The 20,636-nt window shown below is 48.5% G+C and overlaps 1 protein-coding gene across 2 annotated transcripts in view; it reads right to left on the bottom strand.

Moving 5' to 3' along the window:
• Positions 1 to 20,636, bottom strand: part of rnf123 (ring finger protein 123) — a 718,228-nt gene that overhangs the window by 406,227 nt on the left and 291,365 nt on the right. For both annotated transcript variants that reach the window (XM_072472026.1, XM_072472027.1), the window contains exon 27: positions 509 to 583. In XM_072472026.1, coding sequence (XP_072328127.1) covers positions 509 to 583 — 75 coding nt within the window. The remainder of the gene's footprint in view (positions 1 to 508; positions 584 to 20,636) is intronic.

Raw genomic sequence — 20,636 nt, 5'->3', positions numbered from 1 at the left:
TGTCTTTCCTTTGGGGAAAAGTCATGTCTATCCATAAAATTAACTCTGCCTCTCTCTCCACAGATGTTGCCTGACCTGCTGAGTATTTCTCACACTTTCTGCTTGTATTTCAGATTTCCAGCATCTGCAGCATTTGACTTTTAAATAATTATGTGTTTATAAAGGTGATGAATATTCATGCTGGGAAATGGAGCACTTTCCATGACAGACACTCCCTCCCAGGGCAATACCACAGAGGTGGAGCAAGGCCCTCTCAGCTTTTCCCTGACCATGTGCCTTCATACCAAACTCAGAGGAGTGTTCCCCAATGACCGGTGATATTTTCCTCATCCCGTGATCTGCAAGTTGATGGGCGAATTATTCCCAAACTATTATCAATTTAGTGTTGCGTGTCAAGTTGGAGATGTGCAGGCTGCAAACAGTTAGCTTGCACAGGTTGCTTGTACTTAGTCGTGGAAATCCGTTCCTAAAGGACTGATGCATTTCCTGTCGTAGAACAAGAGCTTACCCGTTCCTACAATTCTCGAGTCAGCAAAGTGTTTAGCAAGGATGGCAGCCAATCGACTTAGCGTCTCCTGATACCCTGCGGAGAGAGATATCGATTACTGAAAGTCCTGTTGCAATTAGAAGCATCCAGTTAATGCACACAACACCAGTGGTGAAATACAACTAAAAACAGACCCAATCACAATGTTCAATATGAGCAGTTTTTGCATTTTCACCAACACATTGTCGACATGATATTGCAGTCGTTTGATACCAGCATTTTTCTTTTGAAAATGTCTCTTCCCCCATTGTGGATTTGGACCAACCTAACTTGTACAATGTTTTATGTGCCGACTGCAATTGACATGGTGACCATTGAAACCTGTCCCCAGGCACATGAAACAGCCACTGCACCTGCCGGGACGAAGGTTCATCCTCCCATGGGGCAAGTTCCTTTGGAAGGAGGGAGGGAGGTGAGAATACAGCAAGAACAGCAGGAAGCTCAATGAATGAAGAGTGAGCAAGCTAAGAGAGCACTGCAGGAACACAGGAAGACCAAGAGCACAGCAGGGCGAGAAGGAGCAGTGGGGAAAAAAAAGAGAGTATGGAAAGAAGAGTGCAGAAAGAATAAAAGGAGTAGCACGGTTATAGAGAAAGAAAACAGAACAGTGGGAAACCGAACGTGCAGCGAGGAAAAAAGCACCAGTAGAGATAGAGAGGGAACAAATTAACAGAAAAAAAAGCAGCAACTTTACAGGACAGCAAGTAGGTGATTGGTTGCAGGTAGGTGATTGGAAAACCTGGTGGTTAGCAGCACAAACATGAAAGAGCTTAGGGGTGGAGAGAACATGAATACTGGGCAGAGAGAGTGTGAATACAGGGCGGAGACATGAATACTGGGTGGAGAGAGCGTGAATAGTGGGTGGAGAGAGCGTGAATACTGGGCGGAGAGAGCGTGAATACTGGGCGGAGAGAGCGTGAATACTGGGCGGAGAGAGCGTGAATACTGGGCGAAGAGAGCGTGAATACTGGGCGGAGAGAGCGTGAATACTGGGTGGAGAGCGCGTGAATACTGGGCGGAGACAGCGTGAATACTGGGCGAGAGAGCGTGAATATTGGGCGGAGAGAGTGTGAATACTGGCTGGAGAGAGCGTGAATACTGGGCGGAGAGAGCGTGAATACTGGACGGAGAGAGCGTGAATACTGGACGGAGAAAGCGTGAATACTCGACGGAGAGAGCGTGAATACTGGCCGGAGAAAGCCTGAATACTGGCCGGAGAAAGCCTGAATACTGGCCGGAGAGAGCCTGAATACTGGACGGAGAGAGCGTGAATACTCGACGGAGAGAGCGTGAATACTGGGGGAAGAGAGCGTGAATACTGGCCGTAGAGAGCGTAAATTCTGGATGGAGAGAACGTGAATACTGGACAGAAGAGCATGAATACTGGGCGGAGAGGGCATGAATACTGGGCCAGGGGAGCGTAAATACTATGTGGAGAGCGTGAATACTGGGCAGAGACAGCGTGAATACTGGGCGGAGAGAGCGTGAATACTGGGCGGAGAGAGCGTGAATACTGGGCGGAGAGAGCGTGAATACTGGACGGAGAGCGTGAATACTGGACGGAGAGAGCGTGAATACTGGGCGGAGACCGCATGAATACTGGGCGGAGAGAGCGTAAATACTGGCCGGAGACCGCGTGAATACTGGGCGGAGACCGCGTGAATACTGGGCGGAGACCGCGTGAATACTGGGCGGAGACAGCGTGAATACTGGGCGGAGACAGCGTGAATACTGGAAGGAGAGAACGTGAATACTGGAAGGAGAGAACGTGAATACTGGACAGAGAGAGCATGAATACTGGGCCTTGAGAGCATGAATGCTGGGCCGAGAGAGCATGAATACTGGACGGAGAGGGCGTGAATGCTGGGCAGAGACAGCGTGAATACTGGGCGGAGAGAGCGTGAATACTGGGCGGAGAGAGCGTGAATACTGGGCGGAGAGAGCGTGAATACTGGGCGGAGAGAGCGTGAATACTGGGCGGAGAGAGCGTGAATACTGGGCGGAGAGAGCGTGAATACTGGGCGGAGAGAGCGTGAATACTGGGCGGAGAGAACGTGAATACTGGGCGGAGAGAGCGTGAATACTGGGCGGAGAGAGCGTGAATACTGGCCGGAAAGAGCGTAAATACTGTGCGGAGACAGCGTGAATACTGGACGGAGAGAATGTGAATACTGGACAGAGAGAGAGCATGAATACTGGGCCGAGAGAGCATGAATACAGGACGTAGAGGGTGTGAATACTGGGCCGAGAGAGCGTGAATACTATGCGGAGAGCGTGAATACTGGGCAGAGACAGCGTGAATACTGGGCGGAGAGAGCGTGAATACTGGGCGGAGAGAGCGTGAATACTGGGCGGAGAAAGCATGAATACTGGACGGAGAGCGTGAATACTGGACGGAGAGAGCGTGAATACTGGACGGAGAGAGCGTGAATACTGGGCGGAGTGAGCGTGAATACTGGGCGGAGTGAGCGTGAATACTGGGCGGTGAGAGCGTAAATACTGGGCGGAGACCGCGTGAATACTGGGCGGAGACAGCGTGAATACTGGGCGGAGAGAGCGTGAATGCTGGGCGGAGACAGCGTGAATACTTGGCGGAGAGAGTGTGAATACTGGGCGGAGAGAGTGTGAATACTGGCCGGAGAGAGCATGAATACTGGCGGAGAGAGCGTGAATACTGGGCGGAGAGAGCATGAATACTGGGCGGAGAGAGCGTGAATACTGGTCGGAGAGAGCGTGAATATTGGCCAGCGAGAGCATGAATACTGGACGGAGAGAACGTAAATACTGGACGGAGAGAGCGTGAATGCTGGGTGGAGAGAGCGTGAATGCTGGGTGGAGAGAGCGTGAATACTATGCGGAGAGCGTGAATACTGGGCAGAGACAGCGTGAATACTGGGCGGAGAGAGCGTGAATACTGGGCGGAGAGAGCGTGAATACTGGGCGGAGAGAGCGTGAATACTGGGCGGAGACAGCGTGAATACTGGGCGGAGAGAGCGTGAATACTGGGCGGAGAGAGCGTGAATACTGGGCGGAGAGAGCGTGAATACTGGGCGGAGAGAGCGTGAATACTGGGCGGAGAGAGCGTGAATACTGGGCGGAGAGAGCGTGAATACTGGGCGGAGAGAGCGTGAATACTGGGCGGAGAGAGCGTGAATACTGGGCGGAGAGAGCGTGAATACTGGCCGGAAAGAGCGTAAATACTGTGCGGAGACAGCGTGAATACTGGACGGAGAGAATGTGAATACTGGACAGAGAGAGAGCATGAATACTGGGCCGAGAGAGCATGAATACAGGACGGAGAGGGTGTGAATACTGGGCCGAGAGAGCGTGAATACTATGCGGAGAGCGTGAATACTGGGCAGAGACAGCGTGAATACTGGGCGGAGAGAGCGTGAATACTGGGCGGAGAGAGCGTGAATACTGGGTGGAGAAAGCATGAATACTGGATGGAGAGCGTGAATACTGGACGGAGAGAGCGTGAATACTGGACGGAGAGAGCGTGAATACTGGGCGGAGTGAGCGTGAATACTGGGCGGAGTGAGCGTGAATACTGGGCGGTGAGAGCGTAAATACTGGGCGGAGACCGCGTGAATACTGGGCGGAGACAGCGTGAATACTGGGCGGAGAGAGCGTGAATGCTGGGCGGAGACAGCGTGAATACTTGGCGGAGAGAGTGTGAATACTGGGCGGAGAGAGTGTGAATACTGGCCGGAGAGAGCATGAATACTGGCGGAGAGAGCGTGAATACTGGGCGGAGAGAGCATGAATACTGGGCGGAGAGAGCGTGAATACTGGGCGGAGAGAGCGTGAATATTGGCCAGCGAGAGCATGAATACTGGACGGAGAGAACGTAAATACTGGACGGAGAGAGCGTGAATGCTGGGTGGAGAGAGCGTGAATGCTGGGTGGAGAGAGCGTGAATACTGGGCGGAGAGAGCGTGAATACTGGGCGGAGAGAGCGTAAATACTGGGCGGAGAGAGCGTAAATACTGGGCGGAGAGAGCGTGAATACTGGACCGAGACAGCGTGAATACTGGGCCGAGAGAGCGTGAATACTGGCCGGAGAGAGCGTAAATACTGGGCGGAGGGAGCGTGAATATTATGTGGAGAGAGGGTGAATACTGGGTGGGGGTTGAGGACGGAAAAGCTGTCATCAGCACAAGGGATTATGTTAACTGACGAGTAGCTGGTAAGCTTTTCGTTCAGTCACGTTTTCAGTAAGTTTTCAATTTATTTTGGTTCAGTTAACTTTAACAAACAGAAACATGACAGCATGCCTCAGTCCTATGAAGTGCCCATCCTATGCACATGGGAACTCCAAACCACTTCACATGTCCTGGACAAGCAGGAATTGTCATCCAGCTCAAGGAGCTCGAGCTCCTGGTTTCAGAGCTTCAGCAGCAGCTGGTGTCACATTGATGCATTCTTGAGGCTGAGAGCTACGTGGATAGTACCTGTCTGGATGTGGTCACCCAATGCCCAAGGATGTGCAGAAAGAAAAGGAATGGGTGATCACCAGACAGTCAAGGATGACCAGGCAGATAGTGCAGGAGTCCCTCGAGTACATTTCAGTCTCCAAACAGTATTGAATTCTGAATTCTGGTGAAAATGATGATTCCTCTGGAGAGTGCAACCTGAGGCAAGTCCATGGCAACATGGGCGGCTCAACAGCACATTGGGACAGGAGGAAGATTGGGAAAGAAATAATGATTAGAAATTCTATGCCTAGAGGAGCTGGAGGCGTTTTGGCGGCTGCAGACGTGATCCCTGGATGGTATGTTGCCTCCTTGGTGCAAGGGCACTGAGGTGCTCGGGGAGGGGGGGGCAACAGGCAGACGTTGTAGTTCATTTTGGTACCTATAACGTGGGTAAAAAGGCCGTGCAGGCCGATTTTAGAGAACGTCAGAGATCGCATTCTCCAGAGTACTCCCGCACTAGTCAACACAGAAATAGGAGGATAGAGCACATCAATACCTGGTTGGAGACATGATGCAGGAGAGAGAGTTTTAGATTCCTGAGACGCAAGGACAATCCTGGGGGAGGCATGATTTATTGGGGTGGAAACCAGGATGTAAAATTGGAAAGGAGAAACAAAGTGCAACAAGGACTGGGAGGAACAGGTAACACAGGTGGGGTCAGACTAAGAGGGAATAAATAATATTTACTGTGCATACATGCAAACGACATGCAAACGTACAAATAATTGTAAAGGTTAATGAGCCACAGGTGTACATAGGCACATAGGGATATGATGCTGTGGCAATAAAAAGGACCTGGCTCAAAGGAGAACAGGTCTTGGTGCTAAATACAGCTGGATACAAGATTTTGCTTTATCCATTCATGGGATGTGGCATCACTGGCTGGGCCAGCGTTTATTGCCCACCCCTGGGGCATTTTTCTTCAACCATTGGATCTGGAGTCACATGTAGGCCAGACCAGGTAAAGACGTCAGATTTCCTTCCCTAAAGGGCATTAAGGGCTGGTTTAGCTCAGTGGGCTAGATAGTTGGTTTGTGATGCAGAACAAGGCCAGCAGCGTGGGTTCAATTCCCATACCAGCTTACCCAAACAGGCGCCGGAATGTGGCAACTAGGGGCTTTTCACAGTAACTTCATACTTGTGACAATAAAAGGTTATTATTATTATTGAACCAGTTGAGTTTGTACGACAATCGGCATTAGTATTCATTCGACTTTTAATTCCAGATTTTTACTGAATTTAAATATCACCATCTGCCATGGTGGGATTTGAACTCGGGTCCCCAGTGCATTACCCTCTGGATTACTAGTCCAGTGATATTACCACTATACTACGATCTCCCTCTTGTGTTAGGAAAGAAGGGAGGAGGGATGAAGTATTTGTTGAGGAGAATATCATACTCCTGGAGAGAGATGATTTTCTGAAGGAGTTAAGGACAGAATCTATGGTTAGAGTTAAACAAACAACAGAGTACTCCCGCACTAGTCAACACGCAGGCTACTAGGTGTATTCTGTAGGCCACCAACTGGTAGGAAAAATATAGAGGACCAACTGGAGGTAAATGTCAGAAGGGTGCAAAATGTATATCATGATGATGGGGGATTTAATTATCCTAATATAAACCGGGATAATAATATTGCAAAGGTCAAAGAGGGGGAAGAGTTTCTAAAGTCTGTTGAGCAGAATTTTCTTGATCAGTTTATTTCCAGTCTAACGAGGAAGGAGACACTGCTGACTTTGATTCTGTGGAATGAGGTAGGTCAAGTGGACCAAATGTCAGCAGGGAAATATTTAGGGAACAGCTATCATTATATCTTAAGGTTTAGTTTAGTTATGGATAATAATAAACACTGCAATGAAGTTACTGTGAAAATCCCCGAGTCGCCACATTCCGGCGCCTGTTCAGGTACACAGGGGGAGAATTCAGAATGTCCAAATTACCTAACAAGCACGTCTTTCGGGACTTGTGGGAGGAAACCGGAGCACCCGGAGGAAACCCATGCAGACACGGGGAAAACGTGCAGACTCTGCACAGACAGTGACCCAAGCAGGAATCGAACCTGGGACCCTGGGCGCTGTGAAGCAACAGTGCTAATCACTGTGCTACCTTGCCGCCCACGGAAAAGGGCACGGAAAAATCTAGAGTAAAAGTATTTAATTGGAGGAGATCTGATTCCAGTGACATGTGAATGGATCTTGCCCTGGTAAAATAGAATCAGGGAATGCCAGGCAGAACTGCAATGAAACAATACTTAATGTTTTAAGTCCAAAATGGCTCTTCAACAGACCTAAAGAGGGGAAGAAGCGGCCACATATCTCCGTCCCTTTAGCTCTGAAGAGTCATATCTCTTCACAGGTGCTGCCAGGCATGCTGAGTTTTTCCACCATTTTCTGTTTTTATTTTCGTTTAAACGTACTGGTGAGAAAATGTTAGGAGTAACATTCCAGGACAAAATCTACAGCAGTCACTCGGACAATCACTGACGAGTCAAAGATAGCCAGCATAGATATATTAATGGCTAACTCTGTCTAACCAACTTGATTCAGTAATTTGCTGACATAACTGAGGGGGTTGCCAAGGATAATGCATTTTTTTAATACATTCATGGGACATGAACTTTGCTGAAAAAAACAGCATTTATTCCCCATCCCCAACTGCCCTCAACAAGGTGGCCGTAAGCTGCCTTCTTGGGCCATTGCAATGCAAGTAGTGTAGGAACACTGATATGTTGTTAGGGGGGGGATTCCTCGTATTTTGGCCCAGTAGTAACGAAGGAACGTTAATACAGTTTCAAAGCAGGATGGCCTGTAGCTGGGAGGGGAACTTGGAGGCGGTGGGTATTTCCATGTGTTATTGCCCTACTTTTTCTAGGTGTTACAGGCTGCGGCTTTGGAAGATGCCGTCAAAGGAGCCTTGCTGAGTTGCTGCAGTGCATCTTGTACACACTGCAGCCACTGTGGTGGAAGGATTGAACATTTAAGGTGGTGGATGGGGTGCCAATAAAGCAGGCTGCTTTGTCCTGGATGATGTTGTGCTTCTTGGGTGTTGTCATGCTGCATTCATCCAGGCAAAAACAGAGTATTCCATCACACTCTTGCCTTGTTCCTTGTAGATGATGGACAGGCTTTGAGGAGTCAGGTGGTGGGTTCCTCCTAGCCTGTGGCATGCTCTTGTTTTTTTAAATAAATTTAGTACCCAATTATATTTTTTTCCAGTTAAGGGCAATTTAGTGCAGCCAATCCACCTACCCTGCACATCTTTGGGTTGTGGGGGTGAGACCCACACAGACACGGGGAGAATGTGCAAACTCCACATGGACAGTGACCCGGGTCAGGATCGAACCCGGGTCCTCGGCGCCATGGCATGCCCTTGTACCACAGTGTTTATATGATTGGTCCAGTTCTATTTCTGGCCAATGGTAACCTTCATTACGTTGATGATTGAAAATTAAACAATGGTAATGCTTTTTGAGTGTCATGGGGAAATGGTTAGACTCGCTCTTGTTGGAGATGGTCATTGCTTGGCACTAGTGTGGCACGAGTTACTATTCACTTATAAACCCATGCCTGAATCTTGACCAAGTCTTGCTGCTGGTGGGCATGGACTGCTTTAGTATCTGAGGAGGTACAGAACACTTTTTTAAAAAAATATGTTTATTAAGAATTTTTTTAACCAAATTTCCAACCATACAAACAACCCCCCCCCCCCCGCCGCCGCCGTAACACAAAAGAAAGAAAGCTTGCATAGCAAGACATGAACACGGCAAGTCAATCTGATACAGAACTTTGTACATTGGATTCCTCCCGTACATATCAGTTTTCCGGATCATTCATGTATTTTCTTCCTCAAATGCCCCCCAGAAAAGCCCCCCTTCCCCCTCCCTCCCCCCCCCAAGAAAGATATCCCCCCCTCCCCTCCCCCCCCTGGGTTACTGCTGCTGCTGTCCGACCTTCATCTAACGCTCCGCGAGATAGTCTAGGAACGGTTGCCACCGCCTGTAGAACCCCTGCGCAGACCCTCTCAAGGCAAACTTTATCCTCTCTAACTTGATAAACCCGGCCATATCATTTATCCAGGCCTCCATGCTGGGGGGCTTCGCCTCTTTCCACATTAACAAACGGTACAGAACACTGTCGAATCATCTGCAAATAGCCCTACTTCTAACCTTATAGAACATAGATAGAACATAGAAAAATACAGCACAGAACAGGCCCTTAGGCCCACGATGTTGTGCCGAACCTTTGTCCTCGATTAATCATAGATTATCATAGAATTTACAGTGCAGAAGGGGGCCATTCGGCCCATTGAGTCTGCACCGGCTCTTGGAAAGAGCACCCCACCCAAGGTCAACACCTCCACCCAACACTAAGGGCAATTTTGGACACTAAGGGCAATTTATCATGGCCAATCCACCTAACCTGCAAATCTTTGGACTGCGGGAGGAAACCGGAGCACCCGGAGGAAACCCACGCACACACGGGGAGGATGTGCAGACTCCGCACAGACAGCAACCCAAGCCGGAATCGAACCTGGGACCCTGGAGCTGTGAAGCAATTGTGCTATCCACAATGCTACCGTGCTGCCCTTAAGAACAAATTAATCTACACTACATCATTCTACCGTAATCCATGTACCTATCCAATAGCTGCTTGAAGGTCCCTAATGTTTCCGACTCAACTACTTCCACAGGCAGTGCATTCCATGCCCCCACTACTCTCTGGGTAAAGAACCTACCTCTGACATCCCCCTATATCTTCCACCATTCACCTTAAATTTATGTCCCCTTGTAATGGTTTGTTCCACCCGGGGAAAGGTTTCTGACTGTCTACTCTATCTATTCCCCTGATCATCTTATAAACCTCTATCAAGTCGCCCATCATCCTTCTCCGTTCTAATGAGAAAAGGCCTAGCACCCTCAACCTTTCCTCGTAAGACCTACTCTCCATTCCAGGCAACATCCTGGTAAATCTCCTTTGCACCTTTTCCAAAGCTTCCACATCCTTTCTAAAATGAGGCGACCAGAACTGTACACAGTATTCCAAATGTGGCTTTACCAAAGTTTTGTACAGCTGCATCATCACCTCACGGCTCTTAAATTCAATCCCTCTGTTAATGAACGCTAGCACACCACAGGCCTTCTTCACAGCTCTCTCCCCATGTGTGGCAACTTTCAAAGATGTATGAACATAGACCCCAAAATCTCTCTGCTCCTCCACATTGCCAAGAACTCTACCGTTAACCCTGTATTCCGCATTCATATTTGTCCTTCCAAAATGGACAACCTCACACTTTTCAGGGTTAAACTCCATCTGCCACTTCTCAGCCCAGCTCTGCATCCTATCTATGTCTCTTTGCAGCCGACAACAGCCCTCCTCATTATCCACAACTCCACCAATCTTCGTATCGTCTGCAAATTTACTGACCCACCCTTCAACTCCCTCATCCAAGTCATTAATGAAAATCACAAACAGCAGAGGACCCAGAACTGACCCCTGCGGTACACCACTGGTAACTGGGCTCCAGGCTGAATATTTGCCATCCACCAGCACTCTCTGACTTCTATCGGTTAGCCAGTTCGTTATCCAACTGGCCAAATTTCCCACTATCCCATGCCTCCTTACTTTCTGCATAAGCCTACAATGGGGAACCTTATCAAATGCCTTACTAAAATCCATGTACACTACATCCACTGCTTTACCTTCATCCACATGACTGGTCACCTCCTCAAAGAATTCAATAAGACCCCTCACAAATCCGTACTGACTAAAACCTAATCAAGCAGTGTCTTTCCAGATGCTCAGAAATCCTATCCTTCAGTACCCTTTCCATTACTTTGCCTACCACCGAAGTAAGACTAACTGGCCTGTAATTCCCAGGGTTATCCCTAGTCCCTTTTTTGAACTGGGGCACGACATTCGCCACTCTCCAATCCCCTGGTACCACCCCTGTTGACAGTGAGGACGAAAAGATAATTGCCAACGGCTCTGCAATTTCATCTCTTGCTTCCCATAGCATCCTTGGATATATCCCGTCAGGCCCGGGGGACTTGTCTATCCTCAAGTTTTTCAAAAGCCCAACACATCTTCCATCCTAACAAGTATTTCTTCGAGCTTACCAGTCTGTTTCACACCGTCTTCTCCAACAATATGGCCCCTCTCATTTGTAAATACAGAAGAAAAGTACTCGTTCAAGACCTCTCCTATCTCTTCAGACTCAATACACAATCTCCCGCTACTGTCCTTGATCGGACCTACCCTCGCTCTAGTCATTCTCATATTTCTCACATATGTGTAAAAGGCCTTGGGGTTTTCCTTGATCCTACCCGCCAAAGATTGTTCATACCCTCTCTATGCTCTCCTAATCCCTTTCTTCAGTTCCCTCCTGGCTATCTTGTATCCCTCCAACACCCTGTCTGAACCTTGTTTCCTCAGCCTTACATAAGTCTCCTTTTTCCTCTTAACAAGACATTCAACCTCTCTTGTCAACCATGGTTCCCTCACTCGACCATCTCTTCCCTGCCTGACAGGGACATACATATCAAGGACACGTAGTACCTATTCCTTGAACAAGTTCCACATTTCACTTGTGTCCTTCCCTGACAGCCTATGTTTCCAACTTATGCACTTCAATTCTTGTCTGACAACATCGTATTTACCCTTTCCCCAATGGAACTTATGCCAGAAGGATGGTCTTGGGTGAAGCAGCTGAAGGTGGTTGGGCCTAGGTCAGTGCGCTGAAGAACTCCTGCAGCAATGTCCTGAGCTGAGGTGATTGGCTTCCAATAACCATAACCATCTTTCTTTGGGCTTCGTATGACGCCAACCATATGATAGCTTTCTGCCCGATTCCCACTGACTTAATTTGTTAGGGCTTCTTTACACCATACTTGAGTAAATGCTTCTTTCCTGTCAAGGAATGTCATAACATTCAAGACTAGGGGCCAAGTGCTGGAAAGTGGGATTAGTGTAAATTTAGTGTAGTTTGTCGTTGCAGACTTGATGGGCCAAAGGGCCTCTTCTGTATTGTATGTCTCTCTGACTGTCACTCCCATCTCATCTCTGAAATTAATCTATTTTGTCCATATTTGGACCAAGGCTGTAATGAAGTGAGCAGATTGTTACTGAGTAAGTGCCACTTTATAGCACTGTTGATGACACCTTCCATCACTTTGCTGATGATTCAGAGCAAACTGATGTGGTGTCCATGGACTTCAAAAAAGCATTTCATAAAGGCCTGCCAGCAAAGTTGAAGCTCATGAAATAAAAGGGATAGTGGCAGCATGGATACTGAGTTGACTGAGTGGTAGGAAGCATATAGGGCACTGTCGAACAACGGATATTCAGACTGGGAAAGCTATAGAGTGCAGTTCCATGGGATCGGTACCAGGATCACTGCTATTCTTGATCTATATTAATGAACTGGGTTTGGGTGTACACGGCACAATTTCAAAATTTGCAAATGATACTCAACTGGGAAGTACCGTCAACTTTGAAGATGATATTGATAGACATTGAATGGGTAAAAACATGGCAGGTTAAATGTAGAGCAGAGAGGTGATACATTTTGCTAGGAAGAACGAGAAGAGACAAAATAAAGGATGCAGGAACAGAAAGATCTAAAGGTACATGTGCACGAATTATCGAAGGTGACTGGACAGGTTTAGATAAAGTGGTTTATAAAGGTACTACCTGAAGTCAAACGAGAAGCCGAAAAGATAGTAAAAGCAGCAAGAGTCAGGAGATGACGACCCAAGCTGCAACACAAGGAATGAAGCAAAGCAGGACATGGCAGACCGAGCAGTGTCGCCAATGGAAAAGCCGGTCCACCCGAAGGGACAGTGGATGGAGCTCCTAGCACGAGTTCCTAAAACTTAGGGACTCCATATGAAGACCTCATGGTGACCGTGAAGGCGACCACAATAATAATTCTGTCCCCCTTCAAAGAGGCGCTGGAGAGGACAGAGCGGCAGTTGAAGGCCCAGGAGGAGACGGTGAGGGAACTAGAAAAAGCAGCCGTCGACCAGAGTGAACGGGTCACCTTGCTTGAGACAGAAGTGGCAAGGTTGGTGGCAGCTCAAGGAAATGGTGGAGAACCAGGAAAATAGGTCCTGCTGTCAGAACCTCAGGTTTGTCGGGCTACCTGAGGGCAGAAACCCAACAGAAAACATAGCACAGATGCCAGGGAAGCTGGACGGGGAGAAAGCTTTCCCAAGCCCCACAGGTGGACAGAGCCCACAGGTCGCTCCGCCAAAGTCCCAAAACAGGTGAACCACCACATGCGATCATTGAAAAGCTCCACAGATTTCAGGATAAGGAGCGAACTTTGAACTGGACGAGGAGCACGTGGTCCTGCAAAAGAGAAGGGCGTACGATCCGCATATACCAGGACATTGGGACCGAGCCAGCTAAGCAGCGGGCCGAGTTCAACCAGGCCAAGACAGCTCTCTTTAAGAACATCTTTGGGATGCTGTACCCGGCAGGACTCTGGGTGACATAAAATGAGTATTATTTCAACACGCCTGGAAAAGCAGGCTAATTTTTTGAGAAAAATGGGCTGGGAACACAGCAATAATGGATACACATGGACCACTAATAATACTCTTTTGTTTTATTATTCTGTCTGTCCTTGGGTGTTCTCAGGAATGAGCACCAGTACGTCCTAGGGGAAGGGGGCAAGGAAGAGAGACACTGAAGCGAGAAAGGTTTGGGGGGGGGGGGGGGGGGGGGGGGGGGGGTGGTGGACACACGGGACGGCAAATAAGGGTGAAGGATAGATGAAAATGCTTCCGGGGAGAGTCACCAGACTGGCGAACATGTGAGCACATGGAAGAGAGAGGAGAGATGGGGCCATGGCACAGCTCTGAAAGGGAGGGAGCCCATGGCAGGAGAGAGGTGGGGGAGGGACAAAACTACAAGGCGTAGGGGAGGATGAGAAAAGGGGCATGGGGGGTAGCCCAGGTAAAACAGTGTATTCGCCTCTGGGGAAGTCAGTCCAGACCGATACCTGCAGCCGTCAACATCACAACAGCCCAGCCATCTGCATTTCAATCAGCCATTCCCGGGAACAATTGCTACAAATTGGCAACATAAAGCCAACCCAGACCTTTCAGCGCCAGCAGGGTCTAACACAAAGAAAGGTAAACGACCACCCCCCCGATCAAGGAATCGCTCCAGTATTGGAGCATATCGAACCAAGTGATTGGGACCAAGTCCAATCACTTGGAACCAGGTACGAGGTCCACCCCAAGAGGCGGGAAGCCCCTGGGGACTATAAGAATAGGGGCAAAGTTCAATTCGACCCTTCTTCTCCTGCTCGCAACCTTCGAGACCCTTCTACAAGAAAACTGTAAGTCTTATTCCAGCGATCGCTACCAGATAGGCGCTCCTGACTATCGACTTGCACCAGCTTTTGAATCCCGCAGGCTCAGAACCAATTCAAAAGACCATTCGTTTCCCTGACCTGGTGGGCCATTTCCAAAGTTAAGTATTGGCCTTTAGTGGTAGGTAGTAGTCTAGAAGTAGGATTATTGTATAAGTATTAATTGCTGTATATAATAAATGAGCGTTGATTCAACGCTTACTAAGCGGTGTGTTGCATTATTAATCATTACTTGGACTTGAACCACGTGGCGGTATCAGAAAGATACCTGGCGACTCATGAGCAAAGGTGACAGAATTAGAGCAAATAAACTAAGGCTAAAACGAGCAACACTAGACTCCCACCGACTCATCATGGGGGGACTTCAACTGCATACAGGACCTGTGACAGGCAAATCCAGCCCCAAGTTGGGGAAGCAATTGATAATTGCAAGGGAACTGAAAGCCTTTATGGGGCAAGCGGGGAGGTGGATCCGTGAAGGTTCAGACACCCGAGGGAGAAAGAGTTCTCCTTCTCCTGCCAGGCCCCCAAAGTATACTCCCGTATCAGTGGGTAAAGCGGTGCTTCCAGGGGTCGCGGGAGTGAAATACCCCGCAGTAGTAAATCTCCCACCATGCACCACACTACGTGGATGTGAGGTTGGAGATGGGCTGGACCCAGTGCCCCCATGGAGGCTGGATACACCCTTCGTCGCAGTCAAGGCATTCTGCAAGAGATAGTCACAGGCCATCGCTGGGTACGTATCATGCAACCAGAATGGGGAAATCTCACCCTCCACATTCTAGGAGGCACTGAAGGCGGTGATAAGGAGGGAAATAATTACATATAAGGTACACAGGGACAGGAAGGAGAGGGCGGCTAGGCAAGGGCTGATCAACTCCATATTGGAGGTGGACCGGCAGTAATCCATAGCCCGAACCATGGAACTACTGGCAAAGAGGAAAAAATTACAAATGGAGTTTGATCTGCTCTCCACTGGGAAAGCAGTACACCAACTCCACTAGACACGGGAAACCTTCTATGAACATGGAGACAAGGCAAGCCGCCTGCTGGCTCACCAGCTCAGTAAACAGGCAGCCACGTAGGAAATAGCACAGATGAAAGATAGGAACGGCAGACTAGCCACGGCCCCAGGCAAGATCAACGAGACCTTCACGGCCTACGACCCGAGGCTGTACACCTCCAAACCCTGGAGGGGGACTCAAAGATGAGAGTTTATCGATGGACTGGATAAAGCAGTCATGGGAAAGAAAATAACAGGGACTGGAAGCACCAGCTCCGCACCTGCAGGTAATGTTCAATGACTCGGTATCACGGGGGGCCCTGCCACCCATGCTGGCACAGGCCTCGATATCGCTGATTACCAAAAAAGGCAAAGACCCGACAGAGTGCGTGTCATACAGATCCATCGCACTCCTAAACACTGACGCCAAAGTCATAGCGAAGGCCCTGACGAGGTGACTGGAGAGCTACGTAGACGATCAGACTGTCTTTGACAAGGGCAGACAACGAACAGCGAACATCAGATGCCTGCTGAGCATGATCATGACCCCACCCAAGTAGGGGATGCCAGAAGTGATCATCTCCCTGGACTTCAACAGAGTCACATGGAGGTACCTCATGGAGATACTGGAACAGTTTGGATTTGGGCCAGGGATAACCTCATGTCTGAAACTACTGCACGGTTTCCCATGGCGAGTATACAGACAAACATCACCAGCTCTGAATACGTTTGGCTGCATATAGGCACGAGGCAGGGATGCCGCTGCTATTTGCCGTGGCGAATGAGCCACTGGCCATCGCTCTCAGAGCAGCGAAGGGCTGGAGAGGCATCCAGAGGGGAGACAGAGAGCACTAAGTCTCACTCCATAATGATGACCTGCTCCTCCATGACTCAAACACACTGGCCAGCATGGGAGAAATAGTGGATCTCCTTAGGGGTTCGGAGCCATCTTAGGTTATAAACGTAACGTGAGCAGAGAAAAATATCAAAGCATTCCCCGTGTATCCGCAGGGGGCGGGTGAAAACCAGAGCTGGGAAACTTGCTGTTCAAGCTGGCCCAAACCAAATTCCGATACTTGGGGATTCAAATAGCCCACGACTGGACACAGATCCACAATGGAACCTGTCGAGCCTGATGGAGGAGGTAAAGAGGGACCTGCAGAGGTGGGACTCACTCCCACTCACCCTGGCGGGGAGAGTGCAGATGATCAAGATAAACGTGCTGCTCAGATTCCTCTTCCTATTCAGATCCATTCCAATCTTCATCTCCAAGGCCTTCTTGACTAAGTTAGACAAATTAATCATGCCGGGAACTGATGGACAGCTCCCTTACGGGAAAGAGTTGCGATATATGCCACTAACGAACTTCCTCCCCAAGGGGGCAGTAATGTTCCCCCAGCTACCAGGATACTCACTACTGGACAGACATCTAACTGCGGGTGAATTAGGGAACGGTAACTGTGCCAAAATGTACGGACGACTACTGGAGGAGATATGGTCACCACTCGACAAGACAAGGGAAAAGTGGGAGCAAGAACTAGGCTTGGAGATGGAGAGAGGGCTCTGGATCGAAGCATAGGGCAAACATCACTTCCTCATGCACAGGACTGAGCCTAATGCAGCTAAAGGTAGTATACAGGGCGCACATAACCAGAACAAACATGAGCGTGTTCTTCCTGGAGGTGGAGGACAAATGTGAACAGTGACAGGGTGGACCAGCCAACCACACCCACATGTTCTGGTCCTGTCCTAGACTGGCCGGGTACTGGACCGTCTTTTTCAAGGCCACATCCAAGGTTGGGGGGTGAGGGTGCAGCCATGCCCACTAGTGATTGCCTTTGCGGTATTGGAACAACCAGAGCTCTTTTCGGGGAGAGGAGCAGGCGCCCGACCCTTTGCATCCCTGATCACCTGCCGGAGACTCCTGCTTGGCTGGAGATCAGCTGCGCTACCCAAGGCAGCCAGTATCGGAGGGGGGCTTCCGCAATACATGGAAGCAATTTACCAACCTGTTCGAGGACCTGTTCATGACCAGCAAGCAATAAGGGAGGAGAGGACTGAAACAGACAAAAGATGGAGAGAAACTAGAAAAGAGAAGAGGGAAGACATCACCCTGAGCACAGGGGAAGGTGGACCAAAGGGCACCGAAGGGGGGGGGGGGGGGGGGGGGGGGGGGGGGGAGAACCCAGGGAGGCGACCACAGAAACAGCAAGAGGGCACACCTGGGTGACCTCAAACGAGGCCCTGATATGTTTTAATATCATGGGGCCACAAGTAAATAGTGAAACAGCAGGGTTGGGATAATCGATTACTGAGGGCCTAATGCTAACAGGCCTCAAATCTGGATATATGTTTCCTGTGTATTAATACCTGATCACTTCATTTCCCCATTTTTGTTTTGTTTAAGACTGTGTATTGCCTTTGGATCTTTTGTCCTCTTTTCTTTTTTATTTAAATCTTCACTCAGAAAAGTTGTTACAAGTTAAATGCAAAAATCAATAATGTATGTGGGATCCTCAATACTATAAACAGAGGCATAGAGTACAAAACCAAAGTGGTTATGACGAACCTTTCTAAACACTGGTTTGGTCACAACTACAGTGTTGTGTCCAATTCTGGGCACCTCACTTTAAAAACAATGCGAAGACTTTCGGGAAGTTGCAGACTTACAAGAATGGTACCAGGGATAAGAAGCTGGCATTATTCTCCTCAGAGTAGGTGGAGAAGGAATTTGTTAAAGGCATTAAGGGGAGGAAGTGGCATGGTGATACTGTCACTGGACTGGGAATCCAAAGACCCAGAGTAATGCTCTGGGGATCTGGGTTCGACTCTGACCAAAGCAGACGTTGGAATTTGAATTCAATAAAAATCTAAAATTAAAAATTTAATAAAGAGCAAAGAACAAAGAAATGTACAGCACAGGAACAGGCCCTTCGGCCCTCCAAGGCTGTGCCGACCATGCTGCCTGTCGAAACTAAAATTTTCTGCACTTCCTGGGTCCGTATCGCTCTATTCCCATCCTATTCATGTATTTGTCAAGATGCCCCTGTTATGGGCCAGGGTTTAGAGAACCCCAAAGTGTATCATGGAGTTCACCTGACCCACAACTTTTAATAGATTGTGGTATGGGGAGCACACGGCCCACTCTACAGATGTGGTACAGCAGAAATGGAAAAGTATTTTTTAAAGCAAAACAATGTTTATTCTATGAACTCAAGTTAACCTTTTTAAAACATACAGTGAACATCTCAGCAACCATCAATTCAAATACAACCCCCAAAGAATACAACACTAAATAATCCTTAATAACTTCCCAAACAACATCCAGAAGATAAAAGAAACACCTTTACCAGAAGCACAGTAGGTTTACATTCACGACTGAGAACATTTATAATTCTGAATTCACCAAATGATCAAGAGATAGTCTTTTCATGGCAGAGAGATCAACAGTACACCTGCTCGGTCTGACTTCAGCAAACAGCCTAAAACGAAAGTAAAAAGCTGATGGACAGCCCAGCTCCACCCCCTCTCTGACATCACTGCAGTAATAAACACCCATTTCTTAAAGGTACGCTCACTACAGATATCTATATACACACCCATTTATAAACACCCATTTCTTAAAGGTACTCTCACATGACACCCCTTAAACGTCACTATCGTCCCTGCTTCCACCACCTCCTCCGGCAGCGACGTCCAGGCACTCAACACCCTGTGTAAAAAAACTTGCCTCGTACATCTCCTCTAAACCTTGCCCCTCGCACCTTAAACCTATGCCCCCTAGTAATTGAGCCCTCTACCCTGGGAAAAAGTATTTGACTATCCACTCTGTCTATGCCCCTCATAATTTTGTAGACCTCTATCAAATTTCCCCTCAACGTCCGTCGCTCCAGTGAGAACAAACCGAGTTTATTCAACCTCTCCTCATAGCTAATGCCCTACATACCAGGCAACATCCTGGTAAATCTCTTCTGCACCCTCTCTAAAGCCTCCACATCCTTCTGGTAGTGTGGCGACCAGAATTGAATAGAAAGCAACAGCCTGACATAGTCATACTTACGGAATCATACCTCAGAGATCACGTCCCAGACCACCATCGCCATCCCTGGGTATATCCTGTCCCACCAGCAGAGGTGATGCGGCACCGTGGTACACAGATGAGTGGTCATTTACTGGGAGTTCTCAATATCGATTCCAACCCCCATGAAGTCTCATGGAATCAGATGAAACAAGGAAATCTCTTGTTGATGAATCAGTCCTCCTCCATGTTGAACACCACCTGAAGGATGCAGGTGGCAAGGGTACAGAATGTACTCTGGGTGGCGAGCTTCTGTGTCCATCACCAAGAGCGGTTTGGTATCTCGACCACAGACTGAGTCTGCGCCAGGTGGTGAGAGAACCATCAAGAGGGAAAAACATACTCAACTTTATCTTCAGCAGTGACAACCGCACAGTCCTTGTGGAGACAAACCACGTCTTCACATTGAGGATACCCTCCATCGTGTTGGGTGACACTACCACTGTGCTAAATGGGATCGATTTTGAACAGATCTAGCAACTCAAGACCGGGCATCCATAAGGCACTGTGGGCCATGAGAAGCAACAGAACTGAACTCCACCACAATCTGTATCCTCTTTGTCATAATATACACCAGTATATTATGGTGTAGACACACACACACACACTGATGGACATGCAGTGGGACCAATCAGCATACACAACACCGCAGCCAATCACCAGTGAGAGCACACGCACTATAAAGACAGGGGACAGGAGAGTTCCCGCTCATTCTAGTAGCAGCCAGTTCGGAGCACAGAGCTCACAGCCTGCAACACAGACATTCACCATGTGCTGAGTGCATCACCTGGTTAGGACTAGGCAAGGGTCAACAGTTAAAGCTGGTATTGCATTTACCCACAGTTCAAGTATGTTAATATAGTTTACCTTATAATAAAATAGAGTTGCACCACTTCCAGTGTTGGTGACCTGTTTGTGATCCAGAACACCCAACACATCACTCTTGACCTGGCATATGGCCCACTCTACCATTGCCACCAAGCCAGGGGATCAATCATGGTTCAACGAAGAGTGCAGGAGGGCATGCCAGATGCAACACCAGGCATGCTTACATACGAGGTGTCAACCTGGTGAAGCTACAATACGGGCTATTTTCGTGCCAAACAGCATAAGCAGCAAGTGATTGATGGAGCTAAGAGATTCCACAACAA

This window comes from Scyliorhinus torazame, chromosome 13, assembly GCF_047496885.1.
Source record: "Scyliorhinus torazame isolate Kashiwa2021f chromosome 13, sScyTor2.1, whole genome shotgun sequence".
Lineage (NCBI taxonomy): Eukaryota > Metazoa > Chordata > Chondrichthyes > Carcharhiniformes > Scyliorhinidae > Scyliorhinus > Scyliorhinus torazame.
This window is presented reverse-complemented; position numbering and strand designations above follow the sequence as displayed.